A 16849-nucleotide genomic window follows, 5' to 3' on the forward strand; every position below is an offset into this window, starting at 1 on the left:
CTTTGGGGCTTGACTAATTTTTGTTTTTCCTAAAGGGTGGTATTTGAGCAGATTCTGTGATGTCTTAATTTCTAGGGTATGTTAGAGCCTACAAAGGAACCCCTGAAACCAATATCTGCTGCAGAGAAAATAGCTTCCATAGGACAGACTCCACTTGCATCACCAGAGATGAATATATGTACAACTGATCAGTTCCAGGTAAAAAAAAATAATGTTTTGTGGCATTGATGCCACCATCAAAGGGCTGTGGGCATATGCCTGTTCAGAGCTCATTAGTTTGGGGTGGGCGGACTGTTGCTTCTCTTGACAATTTGTATAGTGCACCAACGTCCCCACTCCACCTTGCCTTGAGGTCTTGCCCTCATGCCGGAAGAGTCTCATAGCTAGATCTCTGGCTGACTGCCAATAGAGAGGAGGCTCACACCTGCAAAAGTCTGTAGTGAGTTCTTCTGCCTCAACACTTTCTAATAATCTATAGCGAATGAGCTCTCCTGACCATACAATATACCTAAATAACAGTTTCCAGTAGATTAAAATGGTTATTTTCCTATACGTCTTCTTGCGAATTTGCCCTTTTCAGTTTTAAAGCTGTTGTGATACTTATAGAAAGCACATGCAAAGATTTTAATCCTTTCCCTATTGTTTTTAACCCTCTTGTGCATTTGAAAGAAGTGCCAGAGTTTAAAAAAATAACACTTTCTATCCTTGGATGTTTTTCCCTCTCCTGCAGTTAGATATAGCTTATCTTTCCTAGTCCTGTTAAATTCCAGATGATTGGAAAAAGAACAAGTGATTGGAGGAAGTGATCTATAATTGAGATTTTGAACATAACCAAAAAGTATAATTGATGCCACTTATTTTGTCGGTTTACATCTCTTGTGTTTAAAACCAAAAAAGGGTATCCGAGCAGTAGGATGATGAGACTTGCTTCTTTCTATAGGAGTATGCAAACTACTGAATTTTGCAGAACATTCCTCTAGAGCAGGCCTGCACAGCGTACATGGGCCACTTGCAACCCTCCAAAGGATTTTGTGCAGCTTGTGAAAAATGCTTTGTCCATGCCCGTCTGGCCCTAATGGGTTGCTGAGCACTCATCTTGCCCAGCCTTCCTGTTGCCCACCTTACCCCTCTCTTGTCACAGGCAGCTCGCTCTCTCCCCTTGAGGCGGAGGCGTCTGTGCCTCACGCACCTCGCACTTTCCCATCAAAAACAACCTTCAAGTCTCAAACAGGACCTAGAAAAGCCCCCTTGCTGCACAACACTAGCCCTCCTCGTGAATCCTTCCTGAGCCCCAACGAGGAAGGAAGGAAGGGGGGAAAGTTGGAGGGAAGGCTGCTGAGAGGAAAGCCCTAAATGCAGCCATGTGCTAACCAACAGGAAAACTCCCTGCCCAACTGAGGCCATCCCCTGGGAAACGGCAGCAGTGCTCCCCAAAGGGAGCTTCCTTCTGCCTCCAGATGAGCCCTCCACAGACCTTCCATAAGCACCCTGACAGATCAGCAGGGCGGGGGAGAAACATGGCACCCAAAGGACCCACCACTGGAAGCTGTGAATGCCATGGTGGCCATGCCAAAGAGGAGGCCACTGAGGGGCACCGAGACATTGAGCCACAAAGAAGGAAAACCTGCGGGCCACTAAACCAACCAGCTGGCAGATTCCCACCTCCCCTCCACAGTTGAGGTTGCCCCCCCCCCTCCAAGAAACAACAAGAAGTCCAAGTAGATGAAAAGGGAGGGGGAGAGTTAGAGAGAGATGGAGAGGAGGCAGAGAAAGCAAGAAAAGTACCAACAACGAAGAAAAAAAATACTTTTATTTTGGCCCATACCTACTGCCAAGTTGTGCAGGTCTGCTCTAGAGGTAGGTCTGATAAAATATTGCTATTTTTCATTCCATTCCCATTTGGAACAAACATGACAACAATAATTTTTGCCATGAAACATTAACATAATTTTTTTTTAAAGTCTGATAACTAGAATTAGATCTACATAACAAACTGCTTGACTCACCCTACCTGATCCAAAGCATTGTGTTGAAATTATGCATGATGTATGTGTTTTCTTGCCAGTTTTGGGTATGTTCAGAATATCTAGCGCTGGCACATAAATTCTCCTAGTTGTCACCAAATGTTTCAGGAGATGTGTAGATCGCTGAACAGATTAGATGAATGGGGTGAATAGACTGTGTGCCTCTCAGCAGAGGACATCCATAATAGCAGGTTGGGAAATCTCTTCGTGATTTCTGTGTGTGTATTTCAGTGGCTAGCCCTTTGGTAAGTTAGAGCTCTAGTGTTTTATAATAGTAAACTTCAGAACAAGTTCACATGCAAGTCTTAGAACCTCTCCTATCATAATTGAAAATTTGTGTAGAATGGTCGGTAAATCTCCTCAGCTGCACTTTTGTCCATTGCACTTGCATTATTTAGATTGTTCTCTATGCTGTAATCATTATGAGCAGCAACAACAAAAGATGTAATGAAACAATCTGTTGGCACGCTTTGATCCGACCTTGCTTTGATGCCTGTTCAAAAAAAGGTGATTCTGCAGTTCACTATGAATGTATAAAAGTAGAGGTAGCAAAAAGTAGAGGGGCAGCAGAAAATAAAGAGAGGCAAGCCTGTTTATGGTAATAACTAGAAGGCTTATTCTTGTAGATAATAATGAAAACTGCAGATAAAAATTATGAAAATTGTCACTTTATTAGGATTCAAAGATGCCACTTCAGAAAGAAATTCCAATAAGAGCTTTTGCCTTTTTAAAAAAAAGATTTAAGTATAAACCAGCTTATGGCTCTCCTTTTGCGTAGAGAAATCAGATAAGAAGTACCTTCAGACAGCCCCCCCCCCCCCCATTCTTGCCACAGCTTCCACACTTCAGTCCCTAAACCAATAGATTTAGTATACGTGTCTGTTGATTATATATGCCTGTTGGTTTAGGTTTGCTCATTGATATGCAACCAAATAATACTTTTAGTTATTAATAACTTAACAATTATTTTAAGATTAAATAATTATTTAAAGAGCATCCCACTGAGCCACTTTTATCCGTCTGAAGTTGCATATAACTGTTCAGTTGCATTGTAAGTGACTTTAAGGGTTTTCAAAGCTGCAAAACTGATGATGCTGTTACAGGCAGAGGGGTTTTCAGATGGAACTCACCAGAACTGAGTTCCAGCACCTCTTTGTAGCATGCTGGTAGCTGTATAGAGGCACGGCGCCCAGAGCTGCGTGTCGGAGGCTTCAGCTGCATGGTGCTCGTGGTTTTGTGTTGGAGGCCATGGGGCAGCGCATCAGAGGTAACATCGTAACGCATCCACAGTGCTGCCCCCCCCCAAAGCGTTCTTCTCCCCCTAAAAAAAAAAAACCTCATCAACTTAGGATTGTCCGTCAGAAAAATGGGGAGTTCCTGCACCTCTTTTTCTAGGGAAAAAAAAGCACTGGTTACAGGTGAGGCTGGTTCTGTTTCTGCTGCCCTGATCTTAAGCATTCCTGCCAGTGTTACCTGCCTCTAGTGCCAGAGTGATAGCTCTGCAATGCTGGCATAATATAATGGCCTGTTTCATTGTATTTTGGCAATATTTGCAACTCCCCATAAAAATTTCCAGACCAGGCAGTCTAGGAACAATCTGTAAACCATAGTTATTCTTAGGTTACATGAAACACTGTTTTTATGACTTCAGTTTAGTTTAGTTATTACCTCTGGCTCATTGTCCTTTGGCTTTTCAATTGTTGCTTTTTTGCTTGCATGCAAAAGAACGTCATGCGACACATTTTGTTATGCTATGACCTGACTGTAAAATTTGATTTCTGACTTTTCAACTCTAGGAATCTCTACCACCTGTCCAGTTTGACTGGAGTAGCAGTGGCCTTACTAACCCTTTAGATGGTACGTCTCTCCGTAGAGCCTCTAGCACAAGAGCTAGAGTTAAGAAACCTACAAAGTTCAGACAAACATCTCTCTGCTGATTTATTTTATATATATATATATATCTGTGTTTTTGTGTCTGTGTGTGTTTGTATGTATGTATACACACACACACACACACACATACACACAAACACAGATAGATATACACACACATACACACACTATTTCTTAACTTTGGAAATTCAGGCTTTCTTTCTGTTTAGTTATGCACTATTTAAAGTAGTGTTTAAGAGCAAGGTAATACACCATTTTGCTGAATTGGTGTTGCATACACACAACCACATTACATGTTCTAAGAATAGAATAGTTAAATAATTTTTGTTTACTTTATAGCTATCACCTCAACAAACCCTTGCCTGTTTAGACTTTTGTAAAGTTTGAAATGGCATAGTCAAGTGTGTAATTGTGCTTGCTTTCAGGCACAGTTTTTAACATAACCTGTTTGCAAAAGGAACAGTTTTTAAAATTTTTGTTTTAAAATGTGCATATATTTTATCAAAGCTTCAAAATCTAAAAGCCTCTAAATTTAAACTAGGGCTAGTAGATAGTGACATAGTTTCTTAACCATTTGTTAATAATGCTGTTGAACTTGTCATAATTACTGGCCATACCACTGACCTAAAAACACTGCTATACAATGTTTAAAGATGTGACCACATTTCGGTCCATATCAGAGTGCTGAAGGAAAGCCTGGATGGACTCTCTTGCTGTTGTCTGGTGTCTTATTACTGCAGTCAATTCATCTTGCTTTCTTTTAACAATTTCTTTAAAATATGTATATCTGATTTTTCTGTTTCAGTATTAAAGGGGAACAATGTAGTTTGCCACCAAGGAGCTGGATGTAATAAGAACCATTGTTACCAATATTCATATTTTGTTTTTGCTAACCTACTGACAATCTGCTACTTGAAGCTATAGATACAATTTGTCAGTCTCTTTAAATTATGTAGAGAACATATATGATTTTGAATTAGATGAATAGTTTGGAATTTAAAAAAAATGTTTCCCTTTAATTAATCCCTTTAATCTGGATCTCTGGTTCTGTCCATTTTTCTAAACAATGTTGGCTACTTTTTAAGTTATTAGTGTTGAATTCCTTGCTGCATTTGTACATTAGAATGTACACTGACTTGTTAACATCTTTAGGACCTACAAACTAATATTGTAAGCACTATTATGTGAATTCTTTTTTTTATAAAACAAAACTATGTAATGAGTACTAATTATAACTGGCATGTTCAAGTGTGTGTCTTACCCCCTTTTTACACATAAATCCCTCCCTTGGCTTACCTTCTATATGGCTGCCTACCAACACGGTCACTGAATTTCAAGCTAGTGGAGGTTCCACTCTTCTGAACCTTGATTTCTTTGGGCCCGTGGATGACAGTAGCTCTAGCACCACCACCACCATCCCAGGTCAGCAGAGTGCTACACTGCAAATTTAATCTCTTAACCTTCTTACTAAAAGCATGAGCCGCATTATGTGACTTTCCTACAAACAAGAAGAATGTCTATGCTCCAGTTTTCTCTTAAGATGCCCGCCTTCAGTAGTTCCCCCTTCTATCATTTGCCTCCAGTAGTTAGTTAATACTTTTTGGTTGGTATTCTAGAATGTTAAGCAAAGAATGGATTTTAAGAAATTTAAGAACTTGAAATGCTTAAAACATTTTTTTATTGTGGGCTAAAATCTTGATGTATCCCACTTGAAAATGCAGTTGGAATAAAATCCTAGTATTCCTGAGAATGTTGCTCAGTTGAAAAAAAATCTGAAGACTATGATTAATGAACTTGCTTATGGGTCTCATTAATCTTAGTACTTAACATCTACTGAAGATAACCAGTAGATGGCTGCAATTTCTTCTTGCAGTAATGAAGTTTACAAACAAGAGCTTACACCTAGCTATTTTATAGATAAGCTTTGCTGTTGTTTAAGGCAGTATAAATGTATTGTAGTTCTGCATGACACTTAATGCCTTAAATATTTTAATCATTGAGTTGAAAAAAACTGCAAATTTAGAAGAAAAATCTGATTAGTTATAGCATATCTTTTTACAGAACAGTCTGCTTCAGTTTAATTCTCTTGAAAGATAAAGCTGTTTCTCACTTTACCTTGAATTATTAATCTGTTGGGAAATCAGAATGCAAAGAGATGTGGTTACTAAAGGAGTGGCATCTATTAAATCCTGCAGCTGCAGGATTATTGAACAAAGGTTCCTCCTGTGTTCCTCCTGATGTTGTGGTTCTTTCAAATCCTATCACTCCCAGCCTGCATCGCCAATGACCAGGGATGATGAGAGTCATAGTTCAACAACATCTGGAGGACCACAAGTTAGTCATTCTGGAACAGAAGATGTGAACACACTTCCCATACCCTTGTACAGCCCTCTGCTTGGAGTTTATGTTCCTTGATAGAGCAGAGTTTGCCCATGCACTTAAGGGGTGGGGAGAACAGGACTCCATTATGATCTGTAGAGATTTTTTTCATGGGTGGAAAAATCACGTTCTTGATTTTTGTGTGTGTGTGAGGGTTCTTATACGTCATTGTCATGATTATTTTTTCACTTCTAGTGTTTATGTTTCAGAACTACTTGATCATATTTTCTGGAAGTCAAAAGTACAGAAACTTCTTGAGTTTTGTATGGTAGTTTGATATAAAACTTCACACACTACTTTTAAATCCATCTATGCATTCCACAGTATTGATGATTATTAGTAGACATTTTTTGGCATCTAGTAAAATACAGTTTGACTACTTCTGATACATTCATTTGAAGTGATTATAAAGAAGGCACCTTATCATTTATTATGGGTTTTCATTAGAATATTGTCAACAAATTTGCAGATGTCATCATTGCTTGTAGGTTTTCTGGCTTGTTTCTTGGAAAGTCATTTGCTTCTAGCCTGCAGCTCTCTGTGTGGGTTATGTATGTAATTTTGTGTGGTGTGTGTGTTTTGCCTAAGCTAGGCACTTGATCTAAACTTGGTTGCCTAAATTTCCTCAATCTCATTAAGGTTTTTATACATATACACATTTTCTTTGAAAATCCTTTTCTTTTGTTAGCTGCCTTTTAATCATTTTGGTGAAAGGCGGTATATATTTTTTATAATATATGCATTTAAAATATAGGTATATATTCTTTATGGGTATTAGTAGACACTTTTAGATAATATTGATTCTTGGCACTAACTTTTTAAAGCACTTTAGTGAAATGATTGCAGTATCAGAACATGTAGTAGTAGCAGTTATAAGAATCATATGCTAAGGTAATAAATTTCACCTAATGAGTGCAGTTGACAAGTGGCTTGAAAATACAAAGTGCTGCAACATGTTACAAATCCTTCTTAGATATTGGAAATTTCAGTTGTGATTTTTAAAATCTTAAATACTTACAGCTTTATTCAGTGGCATACCTTAATGGGATTTCAGAAGCTTTGTTTCTTGTAATGTTATTATTTCTGTATGTGACTCTTCAGAAGGCCTGGGCCTGTTGTATTTAAGGGTTCTGTAAACATCTGACAGTATTTCAAATGTATTCTGTATTTTAATTTGAGATTTGAACATGGGACTGTTTCAGTTGAATTGATCGCAAGGTTGAAGTGGATATGAGAGGCAAGTGCTGCTCTATCTTTGCCTTAACCGAAGGATTCTCTACTTGATCATTCTACGTAACAGATAGTGTCACCCTTTAACCGTCATATGAATAATTTCTGATGAAAGTTTTGTTGTGGTATATCTTGGAGTCCTCATCAAAATGATTTTTAAAAAATGGATGTCTTCCCATTTTTGCCATTTTGAACTCGTAGGTGTCTCTGTTTTTTTTTAAAAAAAAAATTAAACTGAATTCCATCAGTTTGTCCAAATTATATTACATATTTCTAGAAGCTTGCTTTGAGATATTTCATTGAATCCTGAAATCCACTCTTTCCATAATTGTGTCCAAATAAAAGGTGAGAAACAAATAAGAAGTTTGAGAAATTGTTTATACTTTAGTGAAGAGAAAAAAATTGCATGAGGACTTCAAATACTCTCTACTTGTATGTTCTACAGAGACAGTGGAATGGAAATGGAAGTTAAAGAATCAATGTGTAGCAGTGAAATAATGTTCTAAATAATAATGTAAAGCCTTGGAGGATTTTGGTATAAGAAGAAAATGATTATTCAAATTTGCTTTTCACTCCTGGCTGACATCTTGTATGCCAGTTTTATCTGTAACTCCAATTCTCTGAGTAGTGCATGATGAAAATTAGCAAGTTGTATCTCAATCACATATTAGAGATATAAGTAGCTCAGATGTTTACAGAAGATGGAAATACAGTATCCTAAATTGCAGTTGAACATGTGACACTTGTTTCCATCTATCACTGATTATAATTTTATGCTATAAGGTGTGGATCCAGAACTGTATGAGTTGACAACTTCCAAGCTGGAAACCTCCAACTCCACCAGTAAAGTGACTGATGCATTCGCAAAGCTAATGTCCACAGTAGAGAAAGCAAGCACATCAGCAAGGTAAATCACTGTGATTAGTGACCCTTATTATTGGAAGTTAAAGCTTGTTCAGTAACTGCAGCTTAAATATCACCTAATGCATGAGTTCAGTTCCATGATAGATCTCCTTAGATCTCTATTGCTGTACCAGTATATATTTTTCAGAGATTCTTTTCTGCTTCTAATGTCACAATTAAATCCATTGGATTGAAATGAGTTGTCAGAACTGTTGCTTTTAAAGTTTTCAGCCTATCCACAGCCTTCTAGTGGCTCATCTGCACTGCTGAAAGCTCACTTGTAAGCCACAAAGCTGACATTTCCCATGTTATAAACTGTTAGTGACAGCAGGAACGTAGCTGAAAGCAGAAATTGTCTTCTATGTGAAATGCCTTAACACTTTTGCAAACATGTATATACACTCTCTCTCTCTCTCTCTCTCTCTCTCTCACACACACACACACACACACACACACTCACCCACCCCAGCTACTGCATAATCCCCTTTTTGTGCAAACCCTTATTTTGTGCATAGCATAATAAGCAGCCATCACTTATTAACTATTTCTAGGAATCTAGAAACAGAATATGATTTCTTCCTATGTAGGGAATGGGATGGAAGACTGCAAGTAGGGGTCCACTAGTAGGATAATGGACTGTGCTCAGGCTGTGCTTGTGTGCATCACACAAATCACATCTGATTTGTGTGTTACGCCTATTTGTTAAAACATTTATAAGCAAGTATGTAATATAGAATAAAGGTACAACAGAGACATTTCAGACTGTGAATATGGTAGCACTGCTTCCCTAGGAATGTGTGGCACTCTTGTGAATTGCACATTATGTAGCTCCATGCACAGATACAACATGTGAGATGACTGTGCTGGTTACCAGGTGCTTGGATACTAAAGTAGTGAGTTGTGGCAACTTGCCTGTGCTGTGAATACTCATTTTAGTTTTGATCAAACAGCAAAGATTTGAGGTGATGCAAAACATTGGCTTTCATTAAGTCAGCTTGCAAATTCAAAAGTAGCAAGTAGTCATGAGCTAAACTGAAAGTATGCAAGGAACAGCTGTAGCAGGGAATGCATGAGCCTATTACAGAAGTTAACAAATGGTACGTGTGTAACTCTTATTGCAAGAGCCCTTTACACATGTAACATTAACTCCTGTAATGGCCTCATTTTCAGAACTATTTCTCTGCTGTGTTACATTCAGCTGTTTGCCACTAGGGGGAGTGCTAAGCCTTGATGAATCTTTGCTCAGGTCATTTTCAACTTGGCTTTTCATCAGAAAAGTGAAAATGCAGTGTGTCCTCCTGCTGACACTTTTTATTTTTTGTTTTATTTTTACTTACACTGTAGCCTTCAAAATAGAAAACTAAAGGCTTCAGTCTTTCATGCCAGAACATTCCTTGCCTCCACTGCTTCTGTACAATGTAGATATTACCCCCCCCCCCCGCCAAAAGCTTAACCTCATAATATTTTTGCCAAGTGCATAGGGAGTTGAAGACCTCTTTACTTATGATGACTCTTCATAGGTTTGTAATGATTTGCCTGGCCTGACTTTTTCTGATCTGGTAGAGATGGACAAGGAGAAAGGGGTAAAATGTGAGTGAAGTACCAAAGGCAGGAGGTGGGCAGTGAGAGATCATCTTGGTACAAAGATACAAAATTAGCATGAATGCTGCTCTTCCAAAGTACAAGAATTATTTGTTGTAAACATAAGTGTGATACACTATCCTGTGAATGTGTCCTTTATGTTCTATTGTCTAATCTACTCTTAGGCGTGAGTTGCACATAACATAGATGTTGCACGTGGTGGCAGCTGAAGGAGAGTGTGGTGTTGAATCTTGTTAGACCCTCTCCTTTGCTCATGCCACTGTTAGAGGAAATTTTCAGGGTGGACAGAAACCTTTTATGTACTGTCCTGCTTAGCTTGTCTGTGTGGGTGGAGTTACTATGGAACAGCTGGGACCACGTACAAGTTTCCAGCATTGGACACATCTCAGTTGCTGAATAAATACTCACTTTGAATTAATGTTTATCCTCTAAACCACAAATGCAGCAGGGAGAGAGACAGGGAAAGAAAAACTATTCACAAGGATGCCTATTTAAGCGGGGGGGGGGGTACCTAGAGGAGGAAGAGTTGCCATGTTTAAAATTCCATCTCTCTTAGATTGGAATTGTGATTAAAGCCTCTGTATTGCTAGTTGAAATGAAGGAATTTTAATACATTGTCTTTTTCACTTGAGAAAAAAATATCACGATGGCTAATTTCATTTCAAGAATAAATGTTAGAACAGTACTAATTTTATTAATAGAATACTATGCATTGCAAAATAAGGCCCTTCAGTTCTTGGGAGCAGCTTCTTTGGACACATGAGGGGCTACAATAGGGAAGAGGGCATAGAAGTCCCATTCCACTTACAATGTTTTGGATCTGAGCTAATGTATCCTAATTCACATATATATCAAAGGAAGTTCAGATCTATGATGTAAGTAGAATATGCTTATTAAAGATGACATCAAGACACCAACTCACTCAAATGAGGTTTATTCAGTCCAACCATAGCTGAATATGACAAAAAATACTGTATTTTTTTATCTGTTTTTTATTTTTTGACAGTAGGAATACAGCCTGTTTATTCACACTTTTTTGTTCTTACCCTTCACTTTCTAGTGCTGTTATTATTTTATAACCACAAAAAGTCTAGTAAGAAAGATGATGAAAAATCCCCTGGAAAATGCATGATAATAACCGCTAGTTGACAAGGTCATATCTAACCTCCACATAATTTGAGATTTCAACAAGGACTAGAACCTCCAGACACTTTTTATATGATTTGGCATTCCTTTATGACCCCTACTATCATTTTCAAGAGTCTGGAAAATCTGGAACTATACTTGATGATCTGATGAAGTTGATCGTCTTTACATGGACTTTCTTATTTTAACTCATGTAAAACCACTCATTCTACATGCCTGTTTTATAGTTTTGTCACTTTTTAATTTTTGTTGTTATTATGAAATGAAGTAATAATATAATCTCTGCATAAATATATCCAGATGAATACAGTGGTGCCCCGCAAGACGAATGCCTTGCAAGACGAAAAACTCGCTAGATGAAAGGGTTTTCCATTTTTTGAGTCGTTCCGCAAGACGAATTTCCCTATGGGCTTGCTTCGCAAGACAAAACGTCTTGCGAGTTCTTGTGAGTTTGTTTCCTTTTTCTTAAAGCCACTAAGCCGTTAATAGCCGCTAAGCCGCTAATAGCCGCTAAGCCGCTAATAGCCGTGCTTCGCAAGACGAAAAAACCGCAAGACGAAGAGACTCGCGGAACGGATTAATTTCGTCTTGCGAGGCACCACTGTACTTAGTTAAATAGGCAACATTTTATAACCCCCTCAGATTTTATGTGAACATAATACACTTGAATTCTCAGTAAATAGCTAGTCTGGAAGCTCCCTGTGTTCACTTTTTCCATGTTGTGCCTCTTTACTATGCTGAAACTTTACCAGTCTGTCTGGGCATATTACATACTATGCAGCTATCTGCAAACAAGGCAGCCTGGATCAAAGATGTCTGCCTGTCTTCGTAAAAACTATTATTGACATTTTGAACTATCTAAGTAACTTTCCTTTTTTGGCTTCTCTCTTAAAGGATAACTATCTGGAGCCCCAGGGGCTATATTTCAGCCCCCTACATAGCTTCTAATTTGCCCAGAACGAAAGTAACAAAACAAAATCATATCTCCCAATTCCCCGCACCCCCAGAATAGAAAATGAAATGTCCTGTATGTCCATACATTTCAGGGGCTTTTGTTAATAGGCTGTCTAAAATATTAGACTCATTCCCTGAATATGTAGCACAATTACTTTATTGTGCACAATCAAGGTACAGGAAAAGGGCTCCCAATACCTCACTGTGAACAGTGAAGGTCTGAGCAGAATTCACCCTTCTTGTTTTACATTCTTGTCAGAAAGTTGGATTTTGGTGTTTGACATCCTCATGGGAAGGGTAAGATTTGGGTTTGTTGGTTGTGGTTTTTTTAAATACTTTAGAAAGACATAGCCTTTCTAAATATAGCAAACATTTTTATATGTGATCTGTTTCAAATTTCTGTGATGTTCCATTGACACAAGATACAAATTTTACTTTTCACCCAGTAGCTGATGCAAGAACTGCCATAAATGGTCTGGGTCTTACTCTGTGAGTTTTAGTATTGGGCATATGAGTAGCAACTTTTTTGGAAAAGGTCAGCTCTTTACTAACATAGGGGATGCCCACACTGCACTCTTCTGATCATGAATGTGGCAGAGACCTAAGACAGATATTTTACAACATATGGGAGATGAGGTCACATTTAGACGGTGTTCTCAAATTTCCACTAGGAAAGAATATCATCAAAATGGAGATCTAGAGGTAAGGTTCCCAATCAGTGAGTTTTGCTGTAATGCTATTAAATATTTAACTAGTTAGATTTGTTGTTTTACAGATTCAGTGCAGTCTTCTGGTACAGAGTCACTTTGGCCACAGTAACGTTAAATCACAGCCATCTAAAAATAAGTATTAAATAGTGCTTTGGAATTAATAGGTTAATCTCTAGCTTGTATGAGACCTGTAAATGGTCATTTGATTAAATAGTTAGACTGAGTCCCTCGTCTGTGCGGCTGTATACAGGATATTTTACTTTCTGTTCTGAAAATGCAATACAATACTGGCACTTGTGAAGTTTGACTTTGAAACAGTATTTTATTAATTAATGTTGTCAGTATACTGTCCTGAAAGTTACCAACATTGTACCAATATTTGTACCAATTTGTACCAATATTGTTGTCAGTCTCTTCCCCCCCCCCCCAAATTTTTTTTCCCTAAAGACTGGGTTGAAAGAGGCCAGCTCTGCCAGTTCTAGCAGATATTATTATGGAAATATGCTTGTATAACCTTTCAGATTCACCTTCTTTTGTGGAAAAGTGAATTCTAAACAGCTAATAAAAATAGTTTCAGCTCTAAGTGCTAAAATAGCAGCAGCCCAGTGCAACACCACAGATGCAGTAGCCCATACACAGTAAACGGATGTGGCGGAATCTCATCTACAAAGAGCCTACTCACTACTGATGTCTTCCTTCAGACAACTACCCTACAAAACAATCAGAGAGCAATTTTGCCCAGGAGAGTGGTAGGCTCTGCTTCACTGGGCATCTTCAAGCAGAGACTTGGTAGCTATCTAGTGGGGTTGAACTACCTCTGGATTTCCTACATTATGACTGAAGTTGGATAACCCCCTTATTGCCTTTTAGGGCTCTTTATGTTTAGAGAAAAAGTGGGTGGGGGAAACATTGTAGGTTCATAAAATTATGCATGATGTGAAGAAAGTGGCTAGAGCTTTCTCCCTCATAATAGTAGAACTTGGAGTCATCCAGTCAATTTGATTAGCAGTAGACATAGAAAAAGATAATTAAGTTTTGGAATTCACTACCCCAGGATGTGGCTATAACCACTAGCTTAGAAGGCATGAAAAGGGAACTAGACAAATGCCTGGAGATATCAATGGCTCTGGGGCATGATACTGTATTCCTTACTCTGTTTTTTTTTGCTAAGATGTACAGTAGGAACTGTGAACCCAGAACCTAGTTTCAGAGGGCAGTTTGCTGCTGAAGACCAGTTGTTGCAGAAAAGGTCTACTGCTTTCAAGCTATGCTCATAACCATCCAAATGCCACTGTGGGAAGCATGAAAGTGAGCTAGATGTTCTTATGTTCATAAACTTAAAAGAAATTGGTGCTACATAAGCACACATGCTAGAATGGAAAGTAGGTTTTATACAAGGTTGGTCAAGGAAGTAAGAATTAGGCTTGTGTGTGTACCCTCGCATTTGTGTTCTCCTGCACATGGCGCGTCTATATTCATAATCTGACACCAAAAGAATCAGTTGTATTACTTGTGATACTTTTCATACAAAGGAGAGAGACTGGCTTTACACCCCACAGTGTGAAGTCCTCTCAGAGCAGTGTAATTATATCCTCCTGAGCAAAGAAAGCAGGGTTAGAGTCATTGCTTTGGAGCCATAGCCACAGGTTTATGGTGGTTACAATGCACGAGTTTGCAATGCAAAGCTATAATAAATTTGTTTCCTTATGCAGAGGCACTATGTGTTTAGGTATCTTGAAGTGTGCATTGATGGCAATCTGCAGAAATGCAATATTTGTTAGTCTTAACCTGCACTACAGAACAAAGATGAACCCTGAAGATGTCACAAAAATAGAATGAGGGAGGAAAGTTTCTTGATTTGTAGTAGATAGAATTGTATAACAGTTGTATAATGGATTCTTTGGCTTGGCACAGAAATCATAAGAAGCCACTCAGTGAAAAAGTCCCTATAGTTTATCTACTGGGTTGTGCGTAATGGGAAATGAAATGAAATAGAATACATTTGCCACATTGCCACCCCCCCTTCCCCTTTTCCTCACGAAAACTGGAGGAGCGGGGTGTATTACAACTACCAATGTGAGCCTGGCTCTGCAAATGAGTGTGGATAAATATTTATTGATTGCATTTCTACTGTACAGTTGTTTACATGTTTGTAACAAGTATGCAGTATTGGGTATGCTGCTGGTTGTTGAAAACCGGATAATGTATAGATATTTTTTTAAAAGGCACTCAGACACACACAAATACATATAAATGTGTTTTTACTCTTACACTGCTATGTTAGAAATAATCCCAGTCTTAATTGGCTTGCACTCTGCCATCAAAATCTAGTAATCTAGAATCTAGTCCTCATCAGAATCTAGTAAAGGGAAGAAGTAAATGCAAACATTATTAGCTGAGTGGTGCAAGCTTTTGTGTAATACTGCAATAAAGCACACTGGCACTTCAGAAACTCTCATAAAGTTATTCACTGCAATCCCCCACATGACCCATCTGTTCAACAACGTCATAAAAGGGGCCCCCATCCCTAAAACCTGGTCCTCCTCCAAGATAGTCTCTATTCCAAAGCTACTCAAGGATAGCCGTAAGGTAGAACTAGACACTGGAAGGACCTATCAGAAGTGAACATAGACCACTGGTACCAAAATGTATGTGAAACCGCCCTACTAGAGAGGTTAGCCAACCAACTCTAGCACAGGGACAAACAAAGGACACCTTCACCCCAGTGTGGCTCCTCTTCTTCACATACACAGCACAACAGGACAATGACCTATCCCTCCCTCCCAACAGCATACAAATCAATATGGTGGCTAACCTGACCCAACAACCTACACACACACACCCCACAGATACAAACAAGCCACACTGCAATCAACTGAACACAGCCAACCAAACTCGGGACCCCCTGACCTCTCACATTATCAATAAAAAGAAATAAATACATAAACAAAGGACCTAGCCATGGGATTCTGGTACAAACCCTCTACACTAATAATAGGCAATAGACCGAAAGAACAAGACCCCATCTCTCTTTCCCCCTTTCCCCCAAATGCAAGATGTCTGTGACAAAAGTGTCTCTCACTAAATGTAAACGAACTGTGAAAAAGACTAGGAATTGAAAGTGGAGACAATAGATGCATCTTTCCCTCTTTGTCTGTTCATTTTGTAACACAAAAAACTTTAATAAAAACTAATTTTAAAAATTTATTCAGTATATTCATTAGATATATATTTTGTGGGTAAACCAAGCTAGTGAAAATGCAGTTCTCTCCTGGTGTTGTTTAGGAATGTGTTCCTACAGGTATACAAGCTAGTATTATACTGTACTTACTGTGTTGAAACAATTAGAAGAAAAGAGACATTTCTTCAGTATTGCAACTATATGTAAGAGGGTATTACTTGAAGAAAGTACAGGCTAGATTGGTTCATAGACTGTTTCTGTGTAGCCTTGTACAAATAGTAAACTTTCACCTGTGGGGCGGGCAGAGCAAAATGAGCAATTATTCGTGTTATCTTGAAATCAACCTCTCTGCAGTCACCTGTGCTGACATTTCCCTTCTGTTCTATGCCACGTCCATTTAAGAATTCCTTTGCGAGTTGTGCTGCAAAGAGTCTGCACTTCTAAGATTGTAAACTAAGCACAAGATTCTAATGAAATAGGGATAACTGGTATCACTTTCCTCTTTAGAAGTCTAAACTTTAGGGACTTTGGGGTTAGAGTGGACTGCAAGAAACACCAGGTTCTAGTCACAATAACATGCTCTCTCTGTTTAGTGTTCATGAATTCCATTTCAAAAGTAGAGATTTGGGGGGGGGGGTTGTCTCATGTAAGGTTTTCTGTGAAAATAAGGGTATGCTCACAACCCTGTTCTGTAGTGGTTGAAAAGTATTTCATCCTCTTAAGCTCCTGGATATGCTCAGGTACAAATTCTGTATCTTCTATAGGGAAACATATTGGCTAAGATGACTTCCTCTATTCAGGTATCTTTCCACAGTGATTTTAACAAA

The 16849-nt window shown here is 38.5% G+C and overlaps 1 protein-coding gene and 1 long non-coding RNA gene across 6 annotated transcripts in view; both read left to right on the forward strand.

Moving 5' to 3' along the window:
* Positions 1-16849, forward strand: part of AFTPH (aftiphilin) — a 38547-nt gene that overhangs the window by 20177 nt on the left and 1521 nt on the right. For 3 of the 5 annotated variants that reach the window (XM_080999046.1, XM_080999045.1, XM_080999047.1), the window contains exons 6-9: positions 76-198; positions 3821-3881; positions 5256-5339; positions 8310-8433. In XM_080999046.1, the coding sequence (XP_080855172.1) occupies positions 76-198; positions 3821-3881; positions 5256-5339; positions 8310-8433 (392 nt within the window). Of the gene's footprint in view, positions 1-75; positions 199-3820; positions 3882-5255; positions 5340-8309; positions 8434-16849 lie in introns of those variants that run through there. The other 2 variants (XM_080999048.1, XM_080999049.1) reach the window with 2 other exon arrangements.
* Positions 8440-14810, forward strand: LOC308473795. Its single transcript, XR_013984329.1, has 2 exons — positions 8440-11486; positions 11797-14810. It is a non-coding gene; the product is annotated as an uncharacterized lncRNA (long non-coding RNA).

Source organism: Podarcis pityusensis, assembly GCF_964106645.2.
Source record: "Podarcis pityusensis genome assembly, chromosome: 3".
NCBI classification, from domain to species: domain Eukaryota; kingdom Metazoa; phylum Chordata; class Lepidosauria; order Squamata; family Lacertidae; genus Podarcis; species Podarcis pityusensis.